Source organism: Macaca nemestrina, chromosome 8 (assembly GCF_043159975.1).
Source record: "Macaca nemestrina isolate mMacNem1 chromosome 8, mMacNem.hap1, whole genome shotgun sequence".
NCBI lineage: Eukaryota > Metazoa > Chordata > Mammalia > Primates > Cercopithecidae > Macaca > Macaca nemestrina.
In genome coordinates, this window is record NC_092132.1 from 43,884,016 (window position 1) to 43,911,196 (window position 27,181).

The following is a 27,181-nucleotide window of genomic DNA, read 5'->3' on the forward strand; positions in this document are numbered from 1 at the left end:
ACAAAGGGCTTTTGTGAGGCTTATATATCACTTAGGATGACGCCCAGCACATAGTGAGTACCCATCAAATGTTCATTATTTTTAAATATTATTACTTAAAGATAAAATCTCAAACTCAGGTAGCTGCATTTTTCCCCAGTGGAAATTAAATAGGCAGCAGGTTAAAGATATTATCATGCTGCCACTACACTTGCTCCTCTTTAGGAAATTGGAAAACCACACATTCTCTCCTTCTGCCATTGTCTTTTATTGGCTCAGGTGGGCTGGAAAATAGGGAACCAATGACCCTCATCTTGAATGCAGAGGCAGTGCTTCTAAACAGTGAAGAAGCTGATCTGAGCTAATAAAAATACACATTACATATTCTAGGTCAAAATTTGGAAAAGGTACCAACAATTATATCATAAATTGCTGTTTTACCAAGATCCCAAGGCAATTCAATGAATACAAGATCATCTTTTTAGCAAACCGTGCTGGAATGAAACCAGTATGGTTGGATATCAGTATGGACAAAAGGGTCTCAATCCTTACCTCACACCATATATGAAAATCACATCACCTCTCAAGCTTGGTGTTTGGTTGGTGGGGACCCACACAGGTTCAACATGCATATTAAGAAGTGTTATTTTTGTTCGGGACCCATCTACCCTGGCCATGGGATGATGTTCATCCACAATAATTGCAAGGTGTTCAGATTTTGCAAATCTAACTGCCATAAAAACTTTAAAAAGAAGTGCAATCCTCACAAAGTTAGGTGAACCAAAGCATTCCAGAAAGCAGCTGGTAAAGAGCTTACAGTGTATAATTCATTTGAATTTGAAAAACGTGAAAATGAACCTATCAAATACCAGTGAGAGCTATGGAATAAAACTATTGATGCAATGAAGCGAGTTGAAGCCAGGCTAAATTTATAATGAACAGATTGAAGAAAAATAAAGAGCTACGAAGTTCAGGATATCAAAGAAGTTAAGCAAAACATCCATCTTATCCGAGCTCCCCTTGCAGGCAAAGGGAAGCAGTGGAAGAGAAAATTGTACAACAGTTACAAGAGGATGTGGACGTGGAAGATGCTTCTTAGAAATCTCTGTAACCATTTCTTTTATGTACATTTGAAAATGCCCTTTGGAGACTTGGAACTGCTAAATTATTATTTTTTACATAAAGTCACTTAAATGAAAAGTGATTAAAACATATCTTTCCTACATTTCCATCTACAAAACATCAGATATTACGGATGTTAGATTGCATCTCAGTGTTAAATTTTTACTGATAGATGTACTTATGTAAATCATGAAAATTCTACTTATAACTATAGAAGTGAACTGTGGATGTGAAATGGTTATGCCATTTGGATAATGGCACTAGGCAGCATTTGTATAATAACTAATGGCAAAAATTCATGGCTAGTGATGTATAAAATAAAACATTCTTTGCAGTAAAATATTCCCTTTATTAATGTTACAGAAGGGGGATACGACAAGGAACTAACAATTTGTATGACAGTGTCAAATGTTATTTTGATTTTAGTATTTCCTATTTGGTTTATTTGCATCTTAGAAGAGCATAATGACATTGTTTGATTAAACCTAATTATGCTGGACTGTTTTGACCTGGTTTAACCCTTCTGATAGGTAGTTGTGGATGTTGGGGATGAGAACTGAATAATCTTTGCTGGAATGACACTATACTCTAGAATTTCCACTTTGGAGAATGCTCAGTTCTAACTTGTGATTTCTGATAGAACAAACTTTATTTTTCTAGTCCAGTAATGATCTAGAAGCAGAGGAATCCTAGTGCCTTTTTAAAGTTATTATGTGGTTTTCTTTTAAAAAGCTCCTATTTTTGGAAAGTAGAATTTATAGGTACAACATCTGTTCATTATTTGCACATAAAATAAAATCATTTAAAAAGGAAAAAAAATTACTTCAAAATGAATCAGAAACCTACATGAAAGACATAAAACTAATAAACATCTACAGAAAAACAGAAAAACAAAAAAAGTGTGTGACATTGGATTAGGGAAAGATTTCTTAAATGATATAACAAATGTATAAACTATAAAAGACAACATTAATAAAGTAGACTTAATCAGATTAAATACTGTCACTCATGGAAAGATATAGTTAAGAAAACAAAAAGGCTAGTGAACTGCAAAATATGTGACTAACGAAGGGCCTATATTCACATTATATAAAGAACTCTTACAACTTAATACAAGGAAGAAAACTCAATTTAAAAATTGGACAAATAATTTGAACAGACACTTCACAAAGGAAGTTATAGGAAGGGCCAAATAAGTACATGAAATAATGTTCAACATCACTACATTTTAAAAAAAATGCAAATTCAAAGCACAATGAGACACTATCACATATCCACTAAAAGATCTAAAGTTTAAAAGTTACCAAGTTTTGGCAAGTGTGTGGAAAACAGGGATAGTACCTTATAAAGTTAACTATACATGAGCCACAAGGCCTAGCAATTCCAGCTCTAGGTATTTACCCGAGAGAAATGAAAGCATATGTCCACTTTAAAATATAAACAGGAATGTCTATAGCACCATTTTTCATAATAGCCAAAAGCTGGAAGCAACTAAATGTCCATCAACTAGTGACTAGCTATAGTGATATACACTCACTATGAACTACTACTCAGCAATTTTAAAAAACAACTATTAAAACAAGCAACAAGGCTGGGCACAGTGGCTCACACCTCCATCCCAGCACTTCGGGAGGCAGAAGCAGGTGGATCACCTGAGGTCAGGAGTTCAAGACCAGCCTGGTAACATCGTGAAACCTTGTCTCTACTAAACACACACACACACACACACACACACACACACACACACACACACAAAATGTAGCCAGGCATGGTGGCACATGCCTGTAATCCCAGCAACTCGGGAGGCTGAGGCAGGAGAATCGCTTGAACCAGGGAGGCAGGGTTGCAGTGAGCCAAGATCTCGCCACTGCACTCCAGCCTGGGCGACACAGTGAGACTTCATCTCAAAAACAAACAAAAAACAAGCAACAACATAAATGAATCTCAAAAATATGCTAAGCAAAAAAAAAGGCAACATAGAAGACAATATCCTCTATCACTTTATTTACATGAAATTTTAGCTAAGGCAAAACTATAGTGACAGTAGGCGGATCCATGCTCTCCAAATGCAAGGCGAGCAGGCAAGGCTTCAAGTGCAAAGAGGTTCAAGGAAATTTTCAGGGCAAGGGAACTTTCTATACCTAGATTCTCACGTTGGTTTCACAACTGTATACAATTACCAAAATTCTCAACTGTGCACTTAGAACTTCTGAATTTAAAACAAACAAGCGAAGTTAGTCCTATGAGCTCCTAAGAATCCATATTCTCTATTTGTAAGGTAGAAAGAATGCACACATACACACACTTAATTATTGATAATGCAAATTCTCCTTCTTGAGTATTCCATCAGACAAGGTTTTTTAAAACTTTATTGGCTTGTTTTGCTTTGTTTTGAGATGGAGTTTCGCTCTTGTCACCCAGGCTGGAGTGCAGTGGCATGATCTCGGCTAACTGCAACCTCCGCCTCCCGGGTTCGAGTGATTCTCCTGCCTCAGCCTCCCAAGTATTTGGGATTACAGGCACCTGCCACCATATCTGGTTAATTTTTTTTTTTTTTTTTTTTTTTTTTTTTTTTTTTTGTATTTTTAGTAGAGACAGGATTTCACCATGTTGGCCAGGCTGGTCTTGAACTCCTGGCCTCGATCTACCTGCTTCAGCCTCCCAAAGTGCCGGGATTACAGGCATGAGCCACCGCATCCGGCCAAAATTATGCTGTATTTTAAAAAGGAATGGACAAGTCCTACCTTTAGCTACCTACCATTTGGAAGGTTATAAACTGGAAAAGATCAAGGTGAAAACTTTACAAAGCAGAAGTTTCCAAACAAACATCTCTTAATTCCTCACAAATATTTAATCTTAAGACTAAAATGAAAACAAAGAAATCCATCATCTAAGAACCAAGAAAAATAGAAATATTCCTCCACACACAAACACATAGATAGGTTTATTAACACCTGTTTAGAAAGAATGCCAGACTACCAACAAACACATCTTTTAAAAAACTAATTGAAACTAAAACTTACTGTTTAATGCATTTATCACACTTTGAAAGGAAATAGCAAAAAAATTAGCTAGGGGCTCTCTGGGTTTGAGTTCCGGCCATCGATGGCGCCTGGGACTCACCTCTGTGGCTGCGTCCTTGAAGCTCTCGCTGTACGTGCTGTCCGGGGTGCTGCGCTGGTCGTCCTTGAGATAGGCGCTATGGGTGGCCAGCGAGGGCACGTCATACTGAGTCTGTTCAAAGATAACCACTCGTTGCTCTTCCCCATCTCCCCGGGGATAGTGCACAGGTGGGGCCATGAAAACTGGTGTGAAATCTTCAGCTTTCACCACCGTGATTCCCGACACCGGGATGATGGCAGAGCTCTCAGGGAAGCTGATGCTGTACTGTTCCCGCTTGGAATTCTCCAGGTGATCTTGATTTAGGGAAAGGTTCACTGGAACAGTCTTTAGGACTTGCACTCGGTTTTCTCCTCCACTCAAATTACTCTGGGCTTCACTGGGGCCAAGGCAGTTTCTGTGTGTTCAAACCCGCCCCCGCAACATAATAGAATTAGAAAAATCACCATTCGGCAACGCCTAATAAAATAACCAATGCAGGCAATAATCATTGAATGCTAATGCCATTAAGGGACGGGGGGCTGGCAAACTTCACAACGAAACGCAATGGGATCCTTGCTTCACTATAAGTAGGATTACGAGTAAGCCATGCGCCCTCTGGTATCATGCAACCTGAAGTACTCAGTCTCACTGTAAAAAAACAAACAAAAACAAAATGAGGCCTGGAGCGGTGCCTCACGCCTGTAATCCCAGCACTTTGGGAGGCCGAGGCGGGTGGATCACCTGAGGCCAAGAGTTCAAGACCAGCCTGGCCAACGTGGTGAAACCCCGTCTCTATTTAAAAAATACAAAAAATTAGCTGGGAGTGGTGGCGCATGCCTGTAATTCCAGCTACTTGGGAGGCCGAGGCAGGAGAATCACTTGAACCTGGAGGTGGAGGTTGTGGTGAGCCGAGATCATGCCATTGCACTCCAGCCTGGACAACAAGAATGAAATTCTGTCTCAAAAAAAAAAAAAAACCTGACTCTAGGTCTAATCAAACCTTCATATCTAACTTTCAGCTCTTAGGAAATACAAGAACACAAAGAATGACTTAAACAACATCAAAAAGAAGCGATCAGACAAACCAGAATGCAGCACATCCTACTGACCTAAATTTGTCAACAAGTCAAAGGCATGAAAAAAGGAGGAAGGGTGGGAGAAGCGTTCTAGATTAACAGAGATTTAAAAGTCATAAAAATCAAGTATGACGAGTAGCTCTTGTTTGGATCCTGACCTGAACAAACCAAAAAGGCATTTGTCAGGCAATGGGAATTTTGAGGCAATTGAATATGGACTGGGAATTGGGTGATATTGGAAGTATTGTTGTCGGGCGCAGTGGGTCACGCCTGTAATCCCAGCACTTTGGGAGCCCAAGGCAGGCGAATCACCCGAGGTCAGAAGTTCAAGACCAGCCTGGCCAAAATGGTGAAACCCTGTCTCTACTAAAAATACAAAATTAGCCAGGCACAGTGGCTTGAACCTGTAGTCTCAGCTACTCAGGAGGCTGAGGTGGGGGAGGGACAGAGTGAGAATCCGTCTTAAAAAAAAAAAAAAAAAAAAAAAAAAAAGTATTGTTAATTTTAGTTAGGGGTGATAATGATTTTGAGCTTATGTAATAAAATGTCCATTTTTATTTTTTAGACATACAGAAGTAGTTAGAGGATAACTAATATGATGACATGACAGGGATTTATTTTAAATACTATTGCAATTTGAAAAAAAGAAAGAAAAGGAAAGAGAGAAAAGGCCAATATCAAGCAGATATTAAGCAGTGGCAAAAATGTGTCATTGTTGAACTGGAGAATGGGATGGGTATTCGGGGGCTTTATTACACTATTCTCTGTACTTCTGTATATGTTTGAAAATTTTACCAAAAAGTTAGTTTTAAAATACAAAAAGAAAAAAGCAGGAGGAGGACAAACATGGTAATTTGAAGGATTGAGGAGTGGGGAGGATATTTTTACCATTCTGTGGGCACCTTAAAGGAGAAATAAGATAATGAGAATTTATCATTCAAATATTTTCACCAAATTGAGAAAGAACATGAGCTCATTGACGTCCTTAGCACTGAATTCCTTTGGGGGCTTAAGGAAGTGGTGTAGCTTGGCTTATGTAAAATAAAATCTCTCAGATCTCAGACCTCCTGGGTGGTACAGAGATAAAGGAAAGGATGTAGAAAATTAATTCTTGCCAGACTAGAATAAAGTACTTTCATCTATACTAAAGAAGTCTAGGAGAGAGCAGAAACAAATAAGAACTCATTAATGGAAAATAATTGTTGACAGCAAAATGATTTTATTAGCCAAGTCCCTCTGGTCAGTGTAATTTTGGGGCCACCTCTCACTAATTTATGGATTCTTCTGAGTAATATGGTGAGAAAATATATCTTTTGCCCCCTCTCTGATGCCTGGGTTGTTTGTTTATTTCTGTTTTTTATCCAGCATGTGCTTTCTGGGACTTTCTGGCATCTCTCATTGCGAGGAATATTTTCTTAAAATTTGCTCTTCTGGGGCTGGGTGTTGTGGCTCATACCTGTAATCCCAGCACTTTGGGAAGCCAAGGCAGGAGGATCACCTGAAGTCAGGAGTTCGAGACTAGCCTGACCAACATACAGAAACCCCATCTCTACTAAAAATACAAAATTAGCCAAGCATGGTGGCGCATGCATGTAATACCAGCTACTCAGGAGGCTGAGGCAGGAGAATCGCTTGAACCCAGGAGGCGAAGGTTGCGGTGAGCTGAGATCATGCCATTGTACTCCATCCTGGACAACAAGAGCGAAACTCCGTCTCAAAAAAAAAAAAAAAAATTTCTTCCAAGAACTGTGCTATCCTGGCTCCTGTGTATAAAGAAGGAAGCCCATCAGCCTTTGAGCTTGCCTAACTGTGAAGCAGGACTTGATATTTTCAGCTTTGATTTTTCAGATGAAACTTCGAAGTGAAACTTGCAAAAAGAATTTCTCCACATGAACACAGCAAATAGAAAAATATTTAAGATACCTAAAAGTTTATTTGTAGGAAGAAATAAGTCTAGAAAATAATTTCCTAAGGAGTAAAATCACAAGTCTACACACTTTCTGGCCTTAAGTAATGACCTGGTTTCGTGATCAAATCAATAGCGTGAACCTGTACATAAGAAATAGTGAAAATTTAGAATTTATGTTTCATCTGAATCCAAGTAGTTGGAGGGTGCCAAAACCCAGACCACCCATTTACATTACCATGTCCTAAACCTAAACCTCATTGTTTACACATTGCATGGAATGTTAATAGAGATTCCTCACATACACACACAAAAAAGTCCATGGTGAAATCAATAATAAAAAACAAACAAAATTGCCATAATGAGACCACCCTGAGTGGGTTGCAAACATCATGAACCCAGTAAAGGTTCCAGCGTTCCTTCACCTGTTTAACCAAAACCCAGGATTTCCCGAACTCATGTCAGCCCAGAGCCTTTAGTGAAGAAATAACCATTAACACTTGGGGATAAGCCCCTACAGGTGAGGAGTACATAAGTTGGTCTACATTTATTGGCTACGAAGTTGTTATTCAGTTTCCACTCTAGGTTTTGCACACACACAGTCTCATTGGCTTTGCCAAAATATTCAAAGTTAACCAACTTCTCTATAGTTAGAGTCCATTTGGGGCCAAGTTTCTTAATTATTTAATTCATGCAAAACTTATGAATTCTAAAGAAAGAATACAAGTCAAAGTATTTTTTGGCTTTGGTGTCCTAATAAACAAACAAATAAGCAAGCTATGGAATTGCATAAATCTAGTTGAATATTATCATACCACCAGAAAATAACAGCTTCGGCACCACCCTAAAATGTGTAACTATGCCTCTGTTCAACAGTTTTAGATTTTGAAGCTAATACCAGAGAACTTCACAAAGACATCTAAAAAATGGGTAACTAAAACTAAGAATTATTGTGAGATAGTAATTATCTGCAATAGAATTTAAAATTGAACCAAATATTGTAATATGAGAAAAATGCAATGATAATAATGGTGTGTTAAACATACTTTTTAGAAAATTCAGATCATGTCTTTGAGATTCTGTTTTTTCCAGGTAGCAACTTCTGTATACAAACAGTTGTAATGATACTATGTTAACATACGGCACCTTAATTCATTAATATGCTGTAGATCACAATGACATCCTTCCAAATTATATTCGATGAGAAGTCTAAGTCATAATTAATCTATATAAGGTAGGTTAGTCTATACTTCACTGCAGTTTTTTTTTTAATACTCTGTGAAAATCACAAAAGTAACCATTAAAATACAATGAGCAGCTGTTGCTTTGTAATGTTGTCCTAAGAGATACTCACTTGTCTGTGGTGTAAAAGGTAGACAGAGTACATGGCTTAAACTTGTTTTTCCCTGATCCTGCTGTAATTCCGGCACAGGACTAAGCAGATAGCACAAGCTTAACTCAATAAAACTGACTGGATCAAGGGAAAGTTTTAGGGCCTGAAGAGTGTCAGCCTCTTCGTCCTTGTCATCACCTCTGCCAGCGAGGTCCCAGGACCCCAGGGCAGTGTGGAGCTTCAGGAGATCCCTAGTGGAACAGTGACTCCGATGCAGGCAGTCTTCCATGTTCTGCTGGGGTTGTACCCCGGAGATGCTGCACAGCACAGGGCTGCTGGTTGGTGGAGAGGCCCCTGCTGCTAATCACAGAAGACTGTAATGTCACAAGCAGTTCCTATCAAGGCCAGGTCAGATTCGGACATATGTGCTAGTAGGGGATTTTATATCCATATGGAAGAACCTCCAATAGAAAAACACCACAGCTTCTCTCCATCCCACTGCAGGGGAAGAGATGTATTGATTGGTGAGTTTGAAAGAAGTGGGTGAGTTTGGGCCGGGTGCGGTGGCTCACGCCTGTAATCCCAACACTTTGGAAGGCTGAGGCGGGTGGATCATGAGGTCAGGAGATCGAGCCCATCCTGGCCAACATGGTGAAATCCCGTCTCCACCAAAATACAAAATATTAGCCAAGCATGGTGGTGTGCACCTGTAGTCCCAGCTACTCAGGAGGCTGAGGCAGGGGAATGTCTTGAACTGGGAAGTGGAGATTACAGAGAGCCAAGATGGTGCCACTACACTCCAGCCTGGTGATAGAGCGAGACTCTGTCTCAAAAACCTCCTTTCTTTCCCCTCCCCCATCATCAAAAGCAATCTTTCAAGTGTCTCACTTCCTGAGGGGCCTAATTGCAGTTATAATGCCATAGGATTGATCAGAAAAGTTAATCCCAGCAATGTGCTATCTTGCCAGCATCTCATCTCTGACTCAGGATTTTAAGCCTCCTTGGAAGCGGGTATCTGAAGAGGGTGCAGAGACCCTTTGAATGCACAACCAAAAATGCAATTTGTTCTCCTCATTGAGAGATCTGGCATTGGTCCAGATTCAAAAGACAGAGGATGCTAAGCTTCTTGACCCCATCTCCTCTCAAGAACAAAACATACAGTTTAATAACATTGTTTTCAGAAAACATAGAGTTATTTTGGGGGCCAGGCAAATTCCTTTACCTTTTCTCCTGGTCTTCTTGGCTGTCACTTGCTTTGCTTACAGACAGCAGCCTCTTGTCTCGAGGAACCTGGAAACATCACCAACCATCAGTAAGATGTACATAGATGCAACCATGACCATGTTCAGAGCTGGACACCAGCATAAGCAAAGAAACCAAAACGGGATGTTCTCCGGGAAATGGTGGAAAAGTTGCTATCACCAGGAGATGTTAAAGGCGAGTAGCCTGAGTGACAATGATTATGGAGCCAGAGACAAAGGGTTGGTGATAAACATATGGCCACAGCAGACATGATTCAGCTGCTCACTGCTGGCCTAGGTGACTCTCCCTGGACCCGAGCACCTCTCATGCACTCCCTACCTTGGGAGTGGAAGAGGGGAGAGAAGCAATGTGAGCAGAGGTGAATCTAGACTTGGGTGCCTTTGATCAGACAGAAAACATAATGGAGTTACACAACAAGTGTCAGCATAAAGAACAGGGATCTACCCTCCTCTCTGATAAGTGCTGACATGGTGGGGGTGCTTAGGCTCAGGGGCCGTACTGAGCTAGCAGCGGGGGGAAGCATCCAATATACCTGGGCCCCCCTTTGTCCACCTTCCTACACAGCTTGTGGACTTGCTTCCACAATTTTGTTTCTAAATACACTTTCATTATTGTCTTAAAACTCCTGATGCCCTTTGGGAGGCCGAGGGGGGCGGATCACGAGGTCAGGAGATCAAGACCATCCTGGCTAACATGGTGAAACCCCGTCTCTACTAAAAATATAAAAAATTAGCCAGGTGTGGTGGCAGGCACCTGTAGTCCCAGCTACTCGAGAGGCTGAGGCAGGAGAATGGTGTGAACCTGGGAGGCGGAGCTTGCAGTGAGCTGAGATCGCACCACTGCACTCCAGCCTGGGTGACAGAGCGAGACTCCGTCTCAAAAAAATAAATAAATAAATAATAAAATAAAATAAAATAAAACACTCCTAATGCCAACACATTACCTGAAAGATATTGAAAAAGTGCTCATTGAAAGAAGGGCCATCCCACCAGCCGTGTCTCTGACCATCATCTAATCGCCTGCTGCATCCTAGATCCTTTACTCTGCCACAGTTTTCAAACACATGAATAAGTAGGCTTGAATTGGGTTGGTTTATTGAATTTCTTTGTGTATTTTTCTTTATTTCTTTTTCTATATCTCCAGATCTTCCTTCTAGCCAAACTCCTTTGCACCCAAAAAGCACCTTTTGCTTTCTTGAGATGAAAGAACATTCACGAAAATCATCCCTCTACTGGAGTCCTCTAGCAATTCCTGTGATTTCCACTTACCTGAATACGACACAAGCCCAGACACCTGGCTTAGGGTGGGGACAGAGCAGAGTGGCCAGGAGTCCAGACCTAGAGCCTGCTTGCCTGGGTTCAAATCTCAGCTCTACCACTCAGTAAACTCTGTCCCACTTTCCTCATCTGTAAAATGGGCATAACAATAGTCCCTCATCTCACAGGTTTTTAGTAAAATTAAATGAGTTAATGTAATTTTCAAAGCACTTGGAGTGTGTGGTACTTTATATTTGTTAATAAAAAACAAAATAAATCAATTATAAATCGTTCATGTTAACTTTCAGAGTCTATACTATATCAGGCATTGCTAAACACTGGATAGAAAAAAGATAAATGATAGTTCTCATCATCTATTGAAGATGACAGATAAACATACAATTTCAATACTCAATACACCTGTGTTCATTGCAGCACTATTCACAGTAGCCCGCAGGAGGAAACCACCCAAATGTTTAACAACAGATGAATGGAAAAACAAAATGGGGCACAGCCATACAACGGAATACTATGCTGCCTTAACAGAGAATGAAATTAAGGTGTATGTTGTAATATGGAGGGACCCTGAAGACACTACGCTAAAAAACTAAGCCAGATACAAAAGGACAAATATTGTATGATTCCACTTAGATGAGGTACCCCAGAAGAGTCAAATTCATAGACAGAAGGTAAAACAGAGAGGACCAGTAGGTAGGAGGATAAGAAAGGAATTATTGTTTAAGGAGTACAGAGTTTTCTGTTTGGGAAAAGGAAAAGGCTCTGGAGATAGATGGTGGAGATGTTTGCACAACTATGTGAATGTACTTAATGCCACAGAACTGGACACTTACTAATGGTTAAAATGGTAAATTTTATGTTATATATCTTTTATGACAATTTTTTAAAGGCATTAAGGAAGAAGTAAGTGTTTAAGGAGACCCCACAGGCATAAAAATAGAATGAAATCATGTCCTTTGCAGCAAGATGGGTGGAGCTGGAGGCCATAATCCTAAGCGAATAAATGCAGGAACAGAAAACCAAATACCACATGTTGTTCTGACTTATAAATAGAAGCTAAACATTGGGTCCACATTGACATAAAGATGGGAACAACAGACACGGGACTACTAAGGCGGGGATGCAGGGCAAGGGCTGAAAAACTGCCTTTTGGGTCCTATGCTCATTGCCTGGGTGCTGGGCACAGTCGTATCCCAAACCTCAGTATCACACAATATATCCATGTGACAAGCCTGCACACATACCCCCAAATGTAAAACAAAAGTTGAAATGATAAATTTTTTTAAAAAAAGGCCTGCATATGTATCCCAGAGCTTAAAGTATAATAATTTAAAAAATAAAAATAAATAATAAAAGGGGGGAAGGAGAAAGAAATTCTACTGGCATTGAGATTAAAAACGTAATAAACTGGAAAACTCTACATATATTAAAAAAAGAAGACCTGCCTCCCCAGCTCTGCCTGCTGCTGTACCCTGAGTTTATGACTCACCCACCCCACTAGAGAGCACTTAGTTTCTCTCCTAAAATGTAGCTATTCCTATAGTGTTTTAAAAACTTAATGCCCCGTGATATGAGATAAAACTGTGCTACTGACAGGATTCTCTGGAAGCCTAGAGGGTGGAGCTCCCCAGAGGGGCTGAGCCATAGGTAGGAATTTGTAAGGTGGATGGAGAAGGCTTTCTAGCCACTGGAGCTGCTTATAAAAAGGTTAGAGGACAGGACAGAACAAGGAAGGCATGGCCGGCATGAGGAATGAGTTGGGGGAGATGTGGCCTCAGAGATGAGCAAAGGCCAGATGAGGAAGGGCCTCTGAAGCAGGGACAGATGGTTTACTTCTTTTGTCATGTGCTATGGCACCATCACATTTTTCTTGACTGTCAAGCTTCCCTTGCCCTCTCCCCTTCCAACCAGGTGGCACAAAGTCCCCTGTGCCTCTGAAACCCATCCCCCACCCCTGGACACCAGCCTCCAGGCTCAGTCGCCAAAGTCCTTGCTTGGGCTGCGCAATCACTCCTAACTGGTCTCTCCTCTCCTTCATTTCATTCCTGTGAATTATTTCTGGATCCATTAGGAAGACTCAGAGTGGTCTGCTTAAAATGTAGTCTGACCTTGATGTGTTGCTATTATACTTAAAACACTTGAGTGCTTCCCATTACTCTCAGGTAGGTAGTCTCAAAAACGTCTCCCATCTCAGTGCAGGCAGCCCCTGTTTTTGCTTCTCACACTTGGGCCAACTATATTTATGACCATGCAATGCTCCTTCTCACAAAAGAGCCATCACACAAAATCCTCTCTGCCTAGAACATGTCCCACCCCTCCTACACCCACACCACAACCCATGCCTTCTCCAGGCTAACTTGTGTCCATACTTTGAGTCCTATCTAATTTTATGTGTCCATGATATGGCAATCTCTATGTCCACCTTGTCATGGTTATGTCCTCAGTGCCTGGAATGTAGTAGGCCCTCACTAAATACTTATTGAAAGAATCAGTTGATCAATGAAAATGGCCTGGAAAAGGCAGGACCAAAGAAATAGAAGAATAGGGATTCCAAACACTGAAACGTGTTAGCAACCCCCAAAGATTCATGGAAGTGAATGTTATTGTTGCCAAGAGTCCCTGATGTGAGCTCTGCGCAGACACCTGTGCTCGGTCTAAGGTGCTAGGCACAATACTATAAAGGTGGTTATTAACGTGCGGGTTTGCTCTTCTTTGAACCATGCTCTTTTTTGAAACTTTGGCTTTGCAAACCATCTTTAGATAAACTGAGAACTCTGAACTTGGTCTCTTCCCTTGAGTCCTAGATGTCCCTTCCTGGACATCTTGCAGGCACATCAAACTCAACTCTTTATTATTCTTCTCAGAGCCTTTATTCTGTACTCTCTGCCTTGATTAATCCAGAAATCATCTTAGGCATCTTGCACTTAGTTATGAACTCCCCTCACCAACTCTCTGTCTCTCTGTCTCTCTCTTTTCTGTCCTGGTCTGTGCATGTGACAGATCGTCCTCTACTCTGGCAGAGTAGGCATTGTTTCCTCTGGAAAGCCGGTGAATTATCTGGGAGGTTGTCAGTCAACCTACTGCTCTTAGAACATAACCCTTTTAGAGCACTGACCTCCATAAATCATGGTTGTAGGTTTATAGCACTGTGTTTGTCCTGGACTGTGATTGTCAGTGATCTCTCTGAGGTAGTGAAATGAGTCTCACCTGCCTTTAGATATCCAATATTTATCCCCATTGCTAGGAGGTCATAGCTACTTAGTGAATATTTTTTGGGTGGGTGTGTAGGTGAGTGGGTGGATGGATGGATGGACGGATGGATGGATGGATGGATGGATAGATGGACAAACAAATCAACCAACAAACTGGTTTCCAGCAGTACTGGTCAGTAGAACAGATAGAAACCAACTGACCAGGGAAGCCTATTTTTCACTACAGCTAGAACCAGATGATGATAAATCAGCTCTCTCAAGAGGAAAATAAAGTTACATAAAGTAAGTCAAAACATTTTTAAAATATCTGGCTAATTGAATCTGTCACGTTTTTCTGTCATGCCTGAAATTCATGGAAAGGTTGCACAACTCTGGAGCTATTATTGGTAAATAGTTTAAACTGGATAGAGAACTGAGCTAGAATTTTAGTCTCTAAATTATGACAGATTCTATACATTTGGATTTTAAAAAATAAACACCACTTGATGAGTAGGCAACTTATTAAGCTCCAAATGCATACTTTTAAAATTTTTAAGTGGATTCAAAAAAGGGCATTTTGTAAATGGTAGACATTGTAAAACAATGGATATTAGGAAACATACAGGATTGTCCTATGATCTTGGGTAAATTCCACTGAGTTGCGGAACTATAAAATGTAAAACCTGATGGACTTCGCTGCAATGATGCTGTGGTGACAGTTATCAAATGCAGGTGAAAAGACCTTGAAATTTATGAAGTATTACGAAAGGTACGCCTTCGCCACATTCACAGGACAGGGACCACCATTTCTGGAGTGCCTGCGTGTAGCTCATGAACTCCTCCCTGTGGACAGAGTCCACGACTGTCCCCTCGGGGATGATGTACTCCAACTTCAAGAGTGAGGAAAAACAGTTTCTTTGACAAAAATAGAATCAATTCATACTCTGAAGAGGCATAGAAAGTCTGTAAAACATAAATGATAACATGGCAGCAATTTTTACAATAATTTAACTTCCCAGAGTTTACACGAGTTTAGACCAAACAACCAGAACTGCTTTGTTTCATTAACATTTCACTTGACTACAGAAAAAGGTCCAGCCTCAAGGGACATTTAACTTTGTTATAACTTTAACACCAACATATATAAGCTGTGAATACCCAGGGAACTGAAAAGGGCTTCAAAATGATCATTTGAACAGTGTTTGAAAACAAGACCAATTCTTTCCAGAAACACTAAAATGTTTCAAGCAAAAATATAGCAAAGCTCGTGTGAAATAAAAGCAGCTATGTAACTCCAGTAGTCCACATGGTCTTGGAAATATTAATTCAACAGAAGGAGTTACAGACTTGGCTGCAACTTGAGTTTTATGTAAACTCCCTACCTGGTATCTCAGAATATTTACAGAAAGCAGTATTTCAACTTTCCTTTAAATGCTAGCAAATATATAAGAGGACAGGTAATCTAGGTACCACATTTACTAGTACTTAATCACCCATATTTACTAATACTTAATTATCCTTTGCATCTGTGGGAAATAAAATACATTGCCTTCATAAATTACTAATTATAGACTGGACGTGGTGACTCATGCCTAGTCCCAGCACTTTGGGAGGTCAAGGCGGGTGGATCACTCGAAGCCAGGAGTTCAAGAGCAGCCTGGCCAACATGTGCAAAATCCCATCTCTACTAAAAATACAAACAAAAAATAAGCCAGTTGCGGTGATGTACATCTTAGTCCCAGCCATTTGGGAGGCTGAGGCAGGAAAATCGTTTGAACTCGGCAGATGGAGGTTACAGTGAGCTGAGATCATGCCACTGCACTCTAGCCTGGGCAACAGAGCAAGACTTCATCAAAACAAACAAACAAAAATTACTAATTATGTTTGTTTCGAGGTATGCTTCTCTTTCTCACTAACACAAAAAAAGAATTGTCATCAAATACAGATATATGAAATTATATCCATTTCATAATAACAGAATAAAATCTATTTTTTAAAAAATAAGAACAGGCCGGGAGCGGTGGCTCAAGCCTGTAATCCCAGCACTTTGGGAGGCCGAGGCGGGTGTATCACGAGGTCAGGAGATCGAGACCATCCTGGCTAACACGGTGAAATCTCGTCTCTACTAAAAATACAAAAAATTAGCCGGGCGAGGTGGCGGGCACCTGTAGTCCCAGCTACTCTGGAGGCTGAGGCAGGAGAATGGCGTAAACCCGGGAGGCGGAGCTTGCAGTGAGCCGAGATCGCGCCACTGCACTCCAGCCTGGGCCACAGAGGGAGACTCCATCTCAAAAAAAAAAAAAAACAAAACAAAAAAAACAGAATAAGAACAATATATTTCTCCTAAATATAATTAGTATATTTCTTCAAAGCCTTATGAAAACTATTAAGTTACATATTAATTTAACATTATAAAATTACAAACAGGCCCGGCACAGTGACTCCTGCCTGTAATCCCAGCACTTCGAGAGGTCGAGGAGGGCGGATCACGAGGTCAAGAGATCCAGACCATCCTGGCCAACATGGTGAAACACCGTCTCTACTAAAAATACAAGAATTAGCTGGTCATGGTGGAGCGTGCCTGTAATCCCAGCTACTTGGAAGGCTAAGGCAGGAGAATCGCTTGAACTCGGGAGGTGGAGGTTACAGTGAGCCAAGATCTTGCCACTACACTCCAGCCTGGTGACAGAGCGAGACTCCATCTCAAAAAAAAAAAAAAAAGTTACAAAGAGAAGTTGTAAAGATCTGAATAATCAAATCAGGGTCACTTTAAAGATATATTTATAGATTTTGAAGATCAATACAACCGTCAGGTTTTGACTATTTTTTTAATCATAGAAGAAAATCACTTTTCAATTTCTTTCTAAGGATGAGACCAAAAACAGTTAAGCCCTCAAGAAGTGGCCCAGTACACGAAGCAGCCTAATTTGATGAGTTCTGTGCTTCCCAACTATCCTCAATACGTTTTGAAAATTTTCAGTTTGAAACATTTATAATTTATCCTTGCATTTCTCAAATGAGATCCTCAATCGGAAAGAATGAAAACTATAAAACCACCACAGCCAGAAAAGAAGAAAAAAAAAAAGCCTACCATGAAATCATTTTGGTTTTCACCCTTTTTTTTCCCAGGAATTCCCCTTCACTGTAGAGAAAATAGCCTTACTTACATGCAATGTAGTTTAGGCCTTAAAGCATCCTTTCATCTTGAACCCAAGTCCCCCAAAGTTAAGGTCCTTCTTGCTATGTCACGAGTCCTGCTGGGAGTTTTATGCCTTCATAAGAGGGTGGTCACAATCTGCCAGTGCTGGCTCTCTTGATAAATGGGAAAGTCAGCCTAGACTGGAGAAAGCCTAGACCAAGAGAAAGCCCTTCATATATTTCTCCAGCACTTCCTAACTGTAAAGGATGCATTTATTTGAGTTAGCAATATCTTTATTTAAAATACTCTGGATGGACCTACCTGTCAGTCACTTGCACCTGCCACTCATACCTTGTTCTCCATCTTAGATAAAGCCTCACTTTGTTTTCAATAATCTCCCCAAGGAGGAATCCCTCCTGAGTGTTTTAACGGGAAAGAAGTTGGAAAAGAAATGTGTAATTTTAGAAAACTCTGGCAGAAGAGTAGGTGTGGTGGCCCTGCCAGAGGTGGTGGTGGGAGATGTTTTGAAAGCATGAGAACTGTTTTAGGGAAGCGACAGGAGACAATAGCTTGCAAAGTGGAGGCTGCTGGAAGTTAACAGGAAGTCGGAAGCAGAAAGGAAACAGGAAGCAGAGACCGAAGTTTACTAAAAGGGAAATTATCTCTCCTGCATGATTTTGCCGAAACCTCTGGTTTTTCCATGATGGAGGGAGAAGGGGAGGTGGGATTCAGTTCTTATTCTAAAATAAGAGTTCATTGTGCCCAACCAGCAAAATAAACACAGCCATCCTCACATTTGTGCCAATGCCCAGCATCAGCCAAAGGTGTTTACAATCAAGGCAGGTAATAAATCTCATTCAGTAAATACTTGTCAATTTTTTACACTTCAATAATTCAAAAGGAGCAGGTCATACCAGGCATAGTTCTTTATGCTGGAGAAAAACTATTGTTTTTTGTCTGATTTCCTGAAATACTCCTATTTTATAGGTAGTATATGGCAAGTAAATTTTTGAAATGTAAGTGCTTTATATTTATTTTGCCTTAAGAGTTTTCCAAAATAAAAATTTACTACTCATCAAAACAAATGGAGAAAGTTAGGGTTGTAACAAAATTAGGTATTGAAATTGCTGCAAACGTCTTCCACAAAAGTATTTATCAGAATGTTCCTTTTAAAACTGAAAAATCTAGAAAACCTGAATGTTTCTTATAAATAGAAAAATCTAGAGGCAACCTAAATGTTCAACTACTGAGCAATAACTAAATTATGGTATAGCCACTGATATGATTTGGCTCTGTGTCCTCACCCAAATCTCATCTTGAATTGTACTCCCATAATTCCCATGTGTTGTGGGAGGGACCTTGTGGCAGATAATTTGAATCATGGGAGCAGTTTTCCCCATACTGTGCTTGTGATCGCGAATAAGTCTCACAGGATCTGATGGTTTTATCAGGGGTTTCCACTTTTGCATCTTCTTCATTTTCTGTTTCTCCTGCCACGTAAGAAGTGCCTTTTGCCTCCTGCCATGATTCTGAGGCCTCCCCAGCCACGTGGAACTGTAAGTCCAATTAAACCTCTTTTTCTTCTCCGTCTCTGGTATGTCTTGATCAGCAGTGTGAAAATGGACTAATAAAGCCACACAATGTAATATACTTAATTCATCAAAAATAATAATCCTAAAGTAAACATGGTAACAAGGAAGTATTTGTAATATAAGAATAATATGCAAATAATATTTATGCATGTGAACAAAGAACACAAAAAATATTATCCCAAAATGAGCACTTCCTCTGGGTGGGTGATAAAGTTGAGCTTTGTAGATGGGGAAGCAGGGGGCAATGAGAACAGGAAGAGGCTGAATTCTATATTGAGTTTGGAAATGCTATTAGTTCCCTGGTCTGGGATGAAGAATCTATTCCTTCTTCCCACCAGCAAACGGATGTCCTGGAGCAGGAAGAAGAGAAAAGTGGAGGCTGGGGACCTACCTTGTAGTAGTCATAGAGCAGGCCGAGGGCAGCAGCACTGTCCTCATCACCATTAATGCTCATCATGGCCTTGGTGGCCGCCGTCAGGGGATTCTCCAAGTATGACTTCCAGGCTTCATCCTCACTGGTGTAGGCTCTTCGGGTATTGAATGGAGGGTCACTGGGCATGGGCACTAAGGCCACTAGTCTTTTATTACTGTAAAAACAAGAGAAATGGGAGGTTCATTATCAGAGAGAGCAAATTTCTTACCCCTAATAATATACACATTACATGGCTACAAACCTTAATTTTTATTTCCCCAGAATGGGGGAGAAGGAAGGGAAGAAGATTAAAGTTAAAGTGACAACTGATTTATTTTTTTACTGTCTATGCAAAGTAATAAGTCTTTAAAAAGTAGTCCCAGTAGTATAAGTTGGTATTATGGTTTGAATGTTCATCCCCTCCAAAACCTAAGTTAAAATTTCATCAGCATTGTGGTGGTATTGGAAGGTAGGGCTTCTATGTGGTGTTGAGCCCACTCCTCTTTAAGAGGTGTTTAGGTCATGAATGTATTAATGCCATTATCAAAGGAGTGGGTTCATTGTGACTGAAATAGCTTTGCCCCCTCTTGCTCTCTTTCCATCTTGCTCTCTCTTTACCCTTCCATCTTTCCCCATAAGATGATGCAGCAAGAAGTCCCTGGTCAGATGCTGCCCCTTGATCCTGGACTTCCCGACCTTCAGAATTGTGAGCCAACAAATTTCTACCCAGGGTCAGGGATTCTGTTATAGCAGCACAGACAGTTGGTCCTCTTCAAACTCAGGGCTCTGTATCCAGTCATTCTAGGGGCCAAGTAATTTTATTTATTTATTCTTTTTTCTTTTTCTGAGACAGAGTTTCACTCTTGTCATCCAGGCTGGAGTGCAATGGCGCAATCTTGGTTCACTGAAACCTCCACTTTCAGGTTCAAGGATTCTCTGCCTCAGCCTCCCAAGTAAGTGGGATTACAGGCGCCTACCACCATGCTTGGTTAATTTTTGTATTCTCAGTAGAGACAGGGTTTCGCCACGTTGGCCAGGTTGGTCTCAAACTCCTGACTTCAGGTGATCCATCTGCCTGGGCCTCCCAGAGCGCAAGGATTACAGGCATGTGCCACCATGCCTGGCCTAATTGTTCTTTATTAATGAATGCAAGAATGGAACCCTAAGAGAGAGCATGTTTCATTTAATTCTCTGAGTTCTCATTATAAATAAATGCAAGACATTAAATGTAATCAATATGCTAATGATTATTGAAAACTTTTATCTAGTTTAATCTATACTTGAAATTACTAGCAAATTATAGATGAACCCATGTCTCAATTTAAAAAGGCAATGTAAGCTACTTTGCAAACACAATGTATTACAGGTAATGCTGTGTAAAATGATATGGAACAGCAGGAATGAGACGGACTCTATTGTAGATCCTGTGCTGCTACAGAATTCTACAATATTTAGGTGATATAAAAGCCACAAGCTACAAAGACCATCATGGAAAGTGAGGGAGTCTATATGGGGAATTTACAGTAGAAACAGAAATGGGTGGGAGTCAATCAATCCTAACCAAGCTAGCCTTGCATAAAGCAGCAATTGACAAACAAGGCAATGTCTTCAGGTGAGTGTGATGACTCAAGTACCCAAAGACCATGACAGTCCTTAGCATCTCCCCATGCTGGGTGCTCAGCTATCAAACAACAGAGCCTGCAGAGGTTCGGTCACTTCTCTCCTAGCCCTCATATGCTTGTTCATTGAAATGAAACCAACATGGAACAATGAGACATTGTATTTCAGTAACACCTAAGTCAGCGCATTGTAACATGGCAGGGACATGTGACAAGGCTGGCAAAGGCAATGCCAACATCAATCAATGGAAATTCAACTGCCAAGGCCTTCTGATGGTCATGCAGTCATAAAAGAGGTCCTTTTTTTGCCAAGAACCAACATATGTTGGTGCAGATGCGGTGGAAAGGGAACAGCTATATACTGTTGATATGAATGTATATTAATACAATCTCTATGGAAAAGAGTATGGAGATTTTTCAAAGAACCAAAAGTAGATCTACCATTCTTTCCAGCAATCCCATTGTTAGGTATTTACCCAAAGGAAAATAAGTCATTATATTAAAAAGACACCTCCACTCATATGTTTATTACAGCACAATTCACAATTGCAAAGGTATGGAAAAAACCTATGTACCCATCAATTGATGAGTGGATAAAGAAAATGTGGTGTACACACACCATGAAATACTACTCAGCCATTAAAAAAGAATGAAATAAGGTCCTTTGCAGCAACAGTGATGGAACTGGAGGCCACTATCCTAAATGAAGTAACTCAGGAACAACAACAAAAAAAAAACAAATACCACATGTTCTCACTTATAAGTGGGAGCTAGGCAGCTATGGGTATGCAAAGGCAAACAGAGTGATCTAATAAACATTGGTACAATGTACACTATTCAGGTGACAGGTGCATTAAAAGCCCAGACTTCACCACTATACAATGCATCCATGTAACCAAAAACCACCTGTACCCCTAAAGCTATTGAAATGAAAAATATAGAAATAAACTAAAATGGAAAATAGAAAAAGAAAGACTTAAAAAAAAAAAAAAAGAGGTCTATTTTTGCTGACCCTCCTACGGGATCTCCTAATGGTACATGGTTCCTCAGTTCACTTTGTGATGGAGAACTGGTGTGAACTCACAACAAAGAGTGTGTCAAGGGCCCTTTATGTGCTGTCATGTGCATGCTTTGGTGTAAAATCAGAAAAAAAGACACTGACATTGGTAAGATATGTTTGGGATGTGACAGATGGGAAATGCACGTTTAGCAGAGTGGAATTCCGGTCGCTAGGTCTCTGAATCAGGCTCTGGAATACATGAGAAAACACCCTAAGGCCGGGCATGGTGGCTCACACCTGTAATCCCAGCACTTTGGGAGGCCAAGGCAGGCAGATCACAAGGTCAGGAGTTCGAGACCAGCCTGGCCAACATGGTGAAACCCCATTTCTACTAAAAATACAAAAATTAGCCGGGCATGGTGATGTGTGCCTGTAATCCCAGCCACCTGGGAGGCTGAGGCACGAAATTGCAGTGAGCCGAAATTGTGCCACTCCACTCCAGCCTGGGTGATAGAGCGAGACTCCATCTCAAAAAAAAAAAAAAAAAAAAAGGTAAAAAAACCACCCTGGTTGGCGGGCTTACTACCATACTATTAGGCACTGTGGTGACATGGAGTAGCATAGGCCTTAGAAGTAAGTACTTGTTCACCATTTACAGTGGTGGGAAGCTGGGTAATGTCTAACATTTAGTTTCTCCTGCCTTAAATAGGAATAGCAATGCCCACCCTACTTACCTTACAATATGCTTGTGAAGATCACATAAAATAATTGATAAAATAGGATTCTGCAAACTGCATAGTACTTTGCAAATAACAGTATGACTATCACTGCACAGTTTTATGTTCCCATAAAATTTGTGGATATATCAATTTTTGGTAAAGTTGAGAATAATTTAAAAGTCTTAAAGATAATCATTAATTGAAGGGAAATTAAAGTTATTCATTTAACAATATTCTTTAAATATTTATTGAGAGCCCAATAGTTGCCAGACATTGTGCTGGTTGTTAAGGATGGAGTGGCACGTAACATACTGTTCCTTACCCCATGCACCTGCCAGAGAGAGAGAATATCACTACTACAGGGCCATGCGTGTGAGAAAGGGTGGTGCTGTGAGGGCACATGACAGAGGGGACTAACCTAATGAGGGGACAAAGTAGGGGGCCAACATTTCTAAACAAAGCTGAAGCATAGGTAGGAATGTGCTGGTCAGTGCTGAGATGGGGAGATGTGGGAAATGCTTTTAAAAGTGAAGGATATTTTCGTAGTGTGCAGAATAATGGGATTTTCTTACAAAAGGAGCACATTTGTATTTATTTTGGAGAGTCCGTTAGAAAAAATGTACATTTAATCTAATGATAAAATAGCATTTCCATGTAGAAAACTTCTAAATATGCAGGGTTAGATTTGGAGACAGGAAATGCTGGTGGACTCCTGAAGATCTATAATGAGGCCTTCGGGAAGAACTAAGAAGGCAGCAGAGGTGGTGGGCCCGGGCTGTGACAGTGTCACCTGGCCCACCACAATTGATTAGTTGGGGCCACCCTGGGTGCCTGGCCTACAGCCTCCACTTGGAGAGTAAAATAGAGGATTTGGAACCTCAGTTGTTGCCCATGATGGCACAGGCATCATGCACACTTCCAAAAATGCCCAGTCCTGCAGGAAGGACTTCACGTTATTTGGAGTGACCACACCATTGAAAAGGATGAGGATTTTACTCTATCATGCCTCAGAGACACACACATTGCTGTGGAGGAGTGTGGGTGGGGTGAGGTGTTAATTATAACACTGGCTAAATTCCAAAAGTTTATCAGGAAGCACCAAGCCGAAGAATCACAGCCAAGTCTCGATTGTCACTAAAATGTGTCCTGATTCACTGGAGAGATTTTTCCCTAAATCTTCCTCTTGAAATCCCTACTCCCTCCTGCTGAGTCTCTTAGCTTGCTGATTTCATGTTTCCTAGCACAAAGCTTGGCTCATAAATTTAAGAGCGGCATCAGCCTTTCCCCTATAATGAAATTGTTGATGAATCCTTACGTGATCAGCAGAAAAAATATTCTGGGAAATCACAACTTTATTAGCCATTTTTTTTTCACATTCTTGACAGCCACAGGGGCCTTTTGTGCTCTTCCCTTTAACTACACAATGACTGTGGTCTTTTCTTCGCAAATTATAATCTCTCTGGTACACAGCACTGTTGAATGAAGTTTAATTTAATAAAAACAGAACAATCTCTCTGGTACACTGAGCAAAAATGTAGACTTGTAAAGAAAGGAAACTTTCACAGAGCAGCTTTCACCACAATTAGGAACACTCTGAAGCTGTTTTATCATTGCTCTTTTGGAAGGGCAATTCTAATTCTTTTCTGGTCCATTTCTTAAATATCCTCTGTGAAGCTTTAGGTGGGCTATGTCCTGGGTAACCTCAAACACAGAATGGTAAACAGCAACTGTAAACTCAATCCCAAGGTCCTGCTTTGGAGGAAAATTTTGGTGATCGCCAGAGCAATCACAGCAAGGCTAAGGCCATGTCACACAGACAACTTTTTTTTTTTTTTCTCGTTTGTTTTCTTTAATCCATGACTGCACTGCTGGGAGATGGCTGAAAGACGAGTCGCCAGCTGAAGCAGTGAAAGGGACCACGCAGCTGTGCCATTGAGACCAAGACCAGCCAGTCCACAAGGCTCCAGAGCATTCTGCCAGGACAGCCCCCTCCACGCTCCCCTGAGTATAATAGGAGTCAAATGCAGGAATGCTTTACTGGGGAGAAGCAGAGGAAGCTTAACACATAACATTTTCCCCTTCTAAAGATATGTGCAATAATGGTCAACAGATCCAGACACAAATCCACTTATAAAGACACTTGGGATCCAAAACAAAAACTAGGACAGTGCCCGTCACGCAATGCATGTTCATGGTGAACCCGGTGCTAAACCATTAGTGGATGATCTGCTTCCGGGTCAGGCCTTCTTATGTAGCAGGGCAGCTCCCTCACAGTGATCTGTTGAAAATCAGCCCTAGACACATGGTTTGTAGAGAACAAAAACAAAGAAAAGAAATTTAAAAAAAAAAAAAAAGAAAATAACAAAGGAAAAAACTAGGACAGTGAAGCACACAAATTATTACTTTTAATCAACTTCTTATATCCATTTCTACAAGGACATTGGTTTGTGTTTTACGGAATTTTTGTCTTGATCTAGGGGAAGGATGCTTTTGGAGTTGAGTAACTTCAGTTTAAATCTCAGCTCTATCAATGAGTGAATTCAGATGAGTTGCTCATCTCCTTGATGAGCAGGTATCTCTTTGAGCTTCCATTTCTTCTTCTGTATCCTGATATTTTATATTATTCTAAAGGAATCACTCAGATATTTCCATTTGAAGTGCTTGGTGCATTACAGATCTTCCCTAGATAATAGTTAGATAGTAGTAGTACCCTCCATAGAGCTAATTCTACTAATAACCAGCTCAAAGTCCAATGGACTGTTTTTGGGTCTTAACTCCTTGAATTTTCTTGTCCATTTTTTACTTTTGTAAAATCCTGCTTTACTTGTGAGACAGTATGCTAAGGTGGTTCTTCTTTTTAGCCAACCATTCTTTTCTAATTTCTGTTCTACCTGAACTCTCCTCTTCCTTCTCTAACTCTGACCATTCCTTGGTCTTTTTCTTATTTATCTACATCATTGTTCTTACAGCTTTCATTGCTCTACCTTAATGACTAACAGACATATAGTACCTGAGAACCATTTCTGTATTTCTACATAGAATCCTTTTGTCGTGGAATCAACCTAATGCCCATCAATAGAAGAATGGATAAAGAAAATATGGTACATATACATCATGGAATACTATGCAGCCATGAAAAAGAAGGAGATCAGGTCCTTTGCAGGGACATAGATGGAGCCAGAGGTTATTATCCTTAAACTAACACAGGAATAGAAAACCAAATACTGCATCTTCTCACTTATAAGTGGGAGCCAAATGATGGGAACAAATGGACACAAAGAGACAAACAGACACTGGTGTCTACCAGAGGGCTGGGGGTGAGGGGAGGGGAGGGATAGGAGCATAAAAAATAAATATTGGGTACTAGGCTTAGTATCTGGGTGGTGAAATAACCTGTACATCAAACTCTTGTGACGTGCGTTTACTATATAACAGACCTGCACATGTACCCCTGAATGTAAAATAAAAGTTAAAAAAAAGAGCCTTTTCAATTTAAACTCAATGTCTTCAACACTAAGTGAATCATCATTTCTCAACCAGACACTCTTCATCATTATCTGTCCCCAGTCACTCAAGGCCAAACCTTATGTACTGTTTTAATATCCAGACTCTGAAGCCAGACTGCCTGGGTGCAAATCTTGGCTGCACCACTTACTAGCTGTGTTACCCTGGATTACTTAATTAACCTTTCTGTGTATCGATTTCTTCACCTATAAAATGGAGACATATCCCAATGTAGACAGAATAATGATATTCACTTCCTATTTTTGTCAGAATTAAATATACTGACACACTATAAAAGCAGCATACATGCTAGCTATTATTCTCTTTATCCCTTACATGAAGTCAATCACCATATTTATGATTACAGCTTCAGTCTTATCTCTTCATGCCTTCAACTTTCCCCTCTTTGATCCATACTGAAGGCTAGTGAGATAATCTTCACAGAACGTGATTTTTCAGTGTACTATGACTCTTTACTGCCTATAACATCAAGTCCAAAATCCTCCATCTGACATTTAAGGTCTTCTATTATCTGGTCCCAATCTACTTTTCAAAATTTACTTCCTTGTACTTATTTAATATAAGGAATTAAGCCATTTTCTCTGCAGCTTCCTAAAGATGCCCATTCTTACTTCTATACCTTTGCTCAGACTGTTCCCCTGCCTGAAATTCCCTTCCTGCTTTTCTATCTAAATTGTGCTCTTATCAAAGTCCAGCTGCAACATCCCATCCTCCAAAAAATTTTCCAGGATTTTCCCCATTTTAGACTTTCAGGGCCTCCCTTTGCTAAAAACTTTTACAGCCTATGTGTTATTTATTGCAAAATCTACCATTTAATTTGTATCATGGAAAGATGATTGACTATGAAAAGAAAACTGTCACTGAAGGCTAGGTGCAGCGGCTCACACCTGTAATCCCAGCACTTTGGAAGGCTGAGGCGGGTGGATCAC

The 27,181-nt window shown here is 40.4% G+C and overlaps 1 protein-coding gene and 1 pseudogene across 3 annotated transcripts in view; one reads left to right on the top strand and one right to left on the bottom strand.

The window, feature by feature from the left end:
• Window positions 1–27,181, bottom strand: part of LOC105476041 (grainyhead like transcription factor 2) — a 184,607-nt gene that overhangs the window by 112,766 nt on the left and 44,660 nt on the right. For all 3 annotated transcript variants that reach the window (XM_071067933.1, XM_011731661.3, XM_011731660.3), the window contains exons 2-4: window positions 19,369–19,564; window positions 9,741–9,808; window positions 4,225–4,618 (exon numbers count right to left, since the gene is read on the bottom strand). In XM_071067933.1, the coding sequence (XP_070924034.1) occupies window positions 4,225–4,618; window positions 9,741–9,808; window positions 19,369–19,536 (630 nt within the window). In that variant the 5' untranslated portion in view covers window positions 19,537–19,564. The remainder of the gene's footprint in view (window positions 1–4,224; window positions 4,619–9,740; window positions 9,809–19,368; window positions 19,565–27,181) is intronic.
• On the top strand, window positions 606–1,078 carry LOC139355793 (probable ribosome biogenesis protein RLP24 pseudogene; annotated as a pseudogene).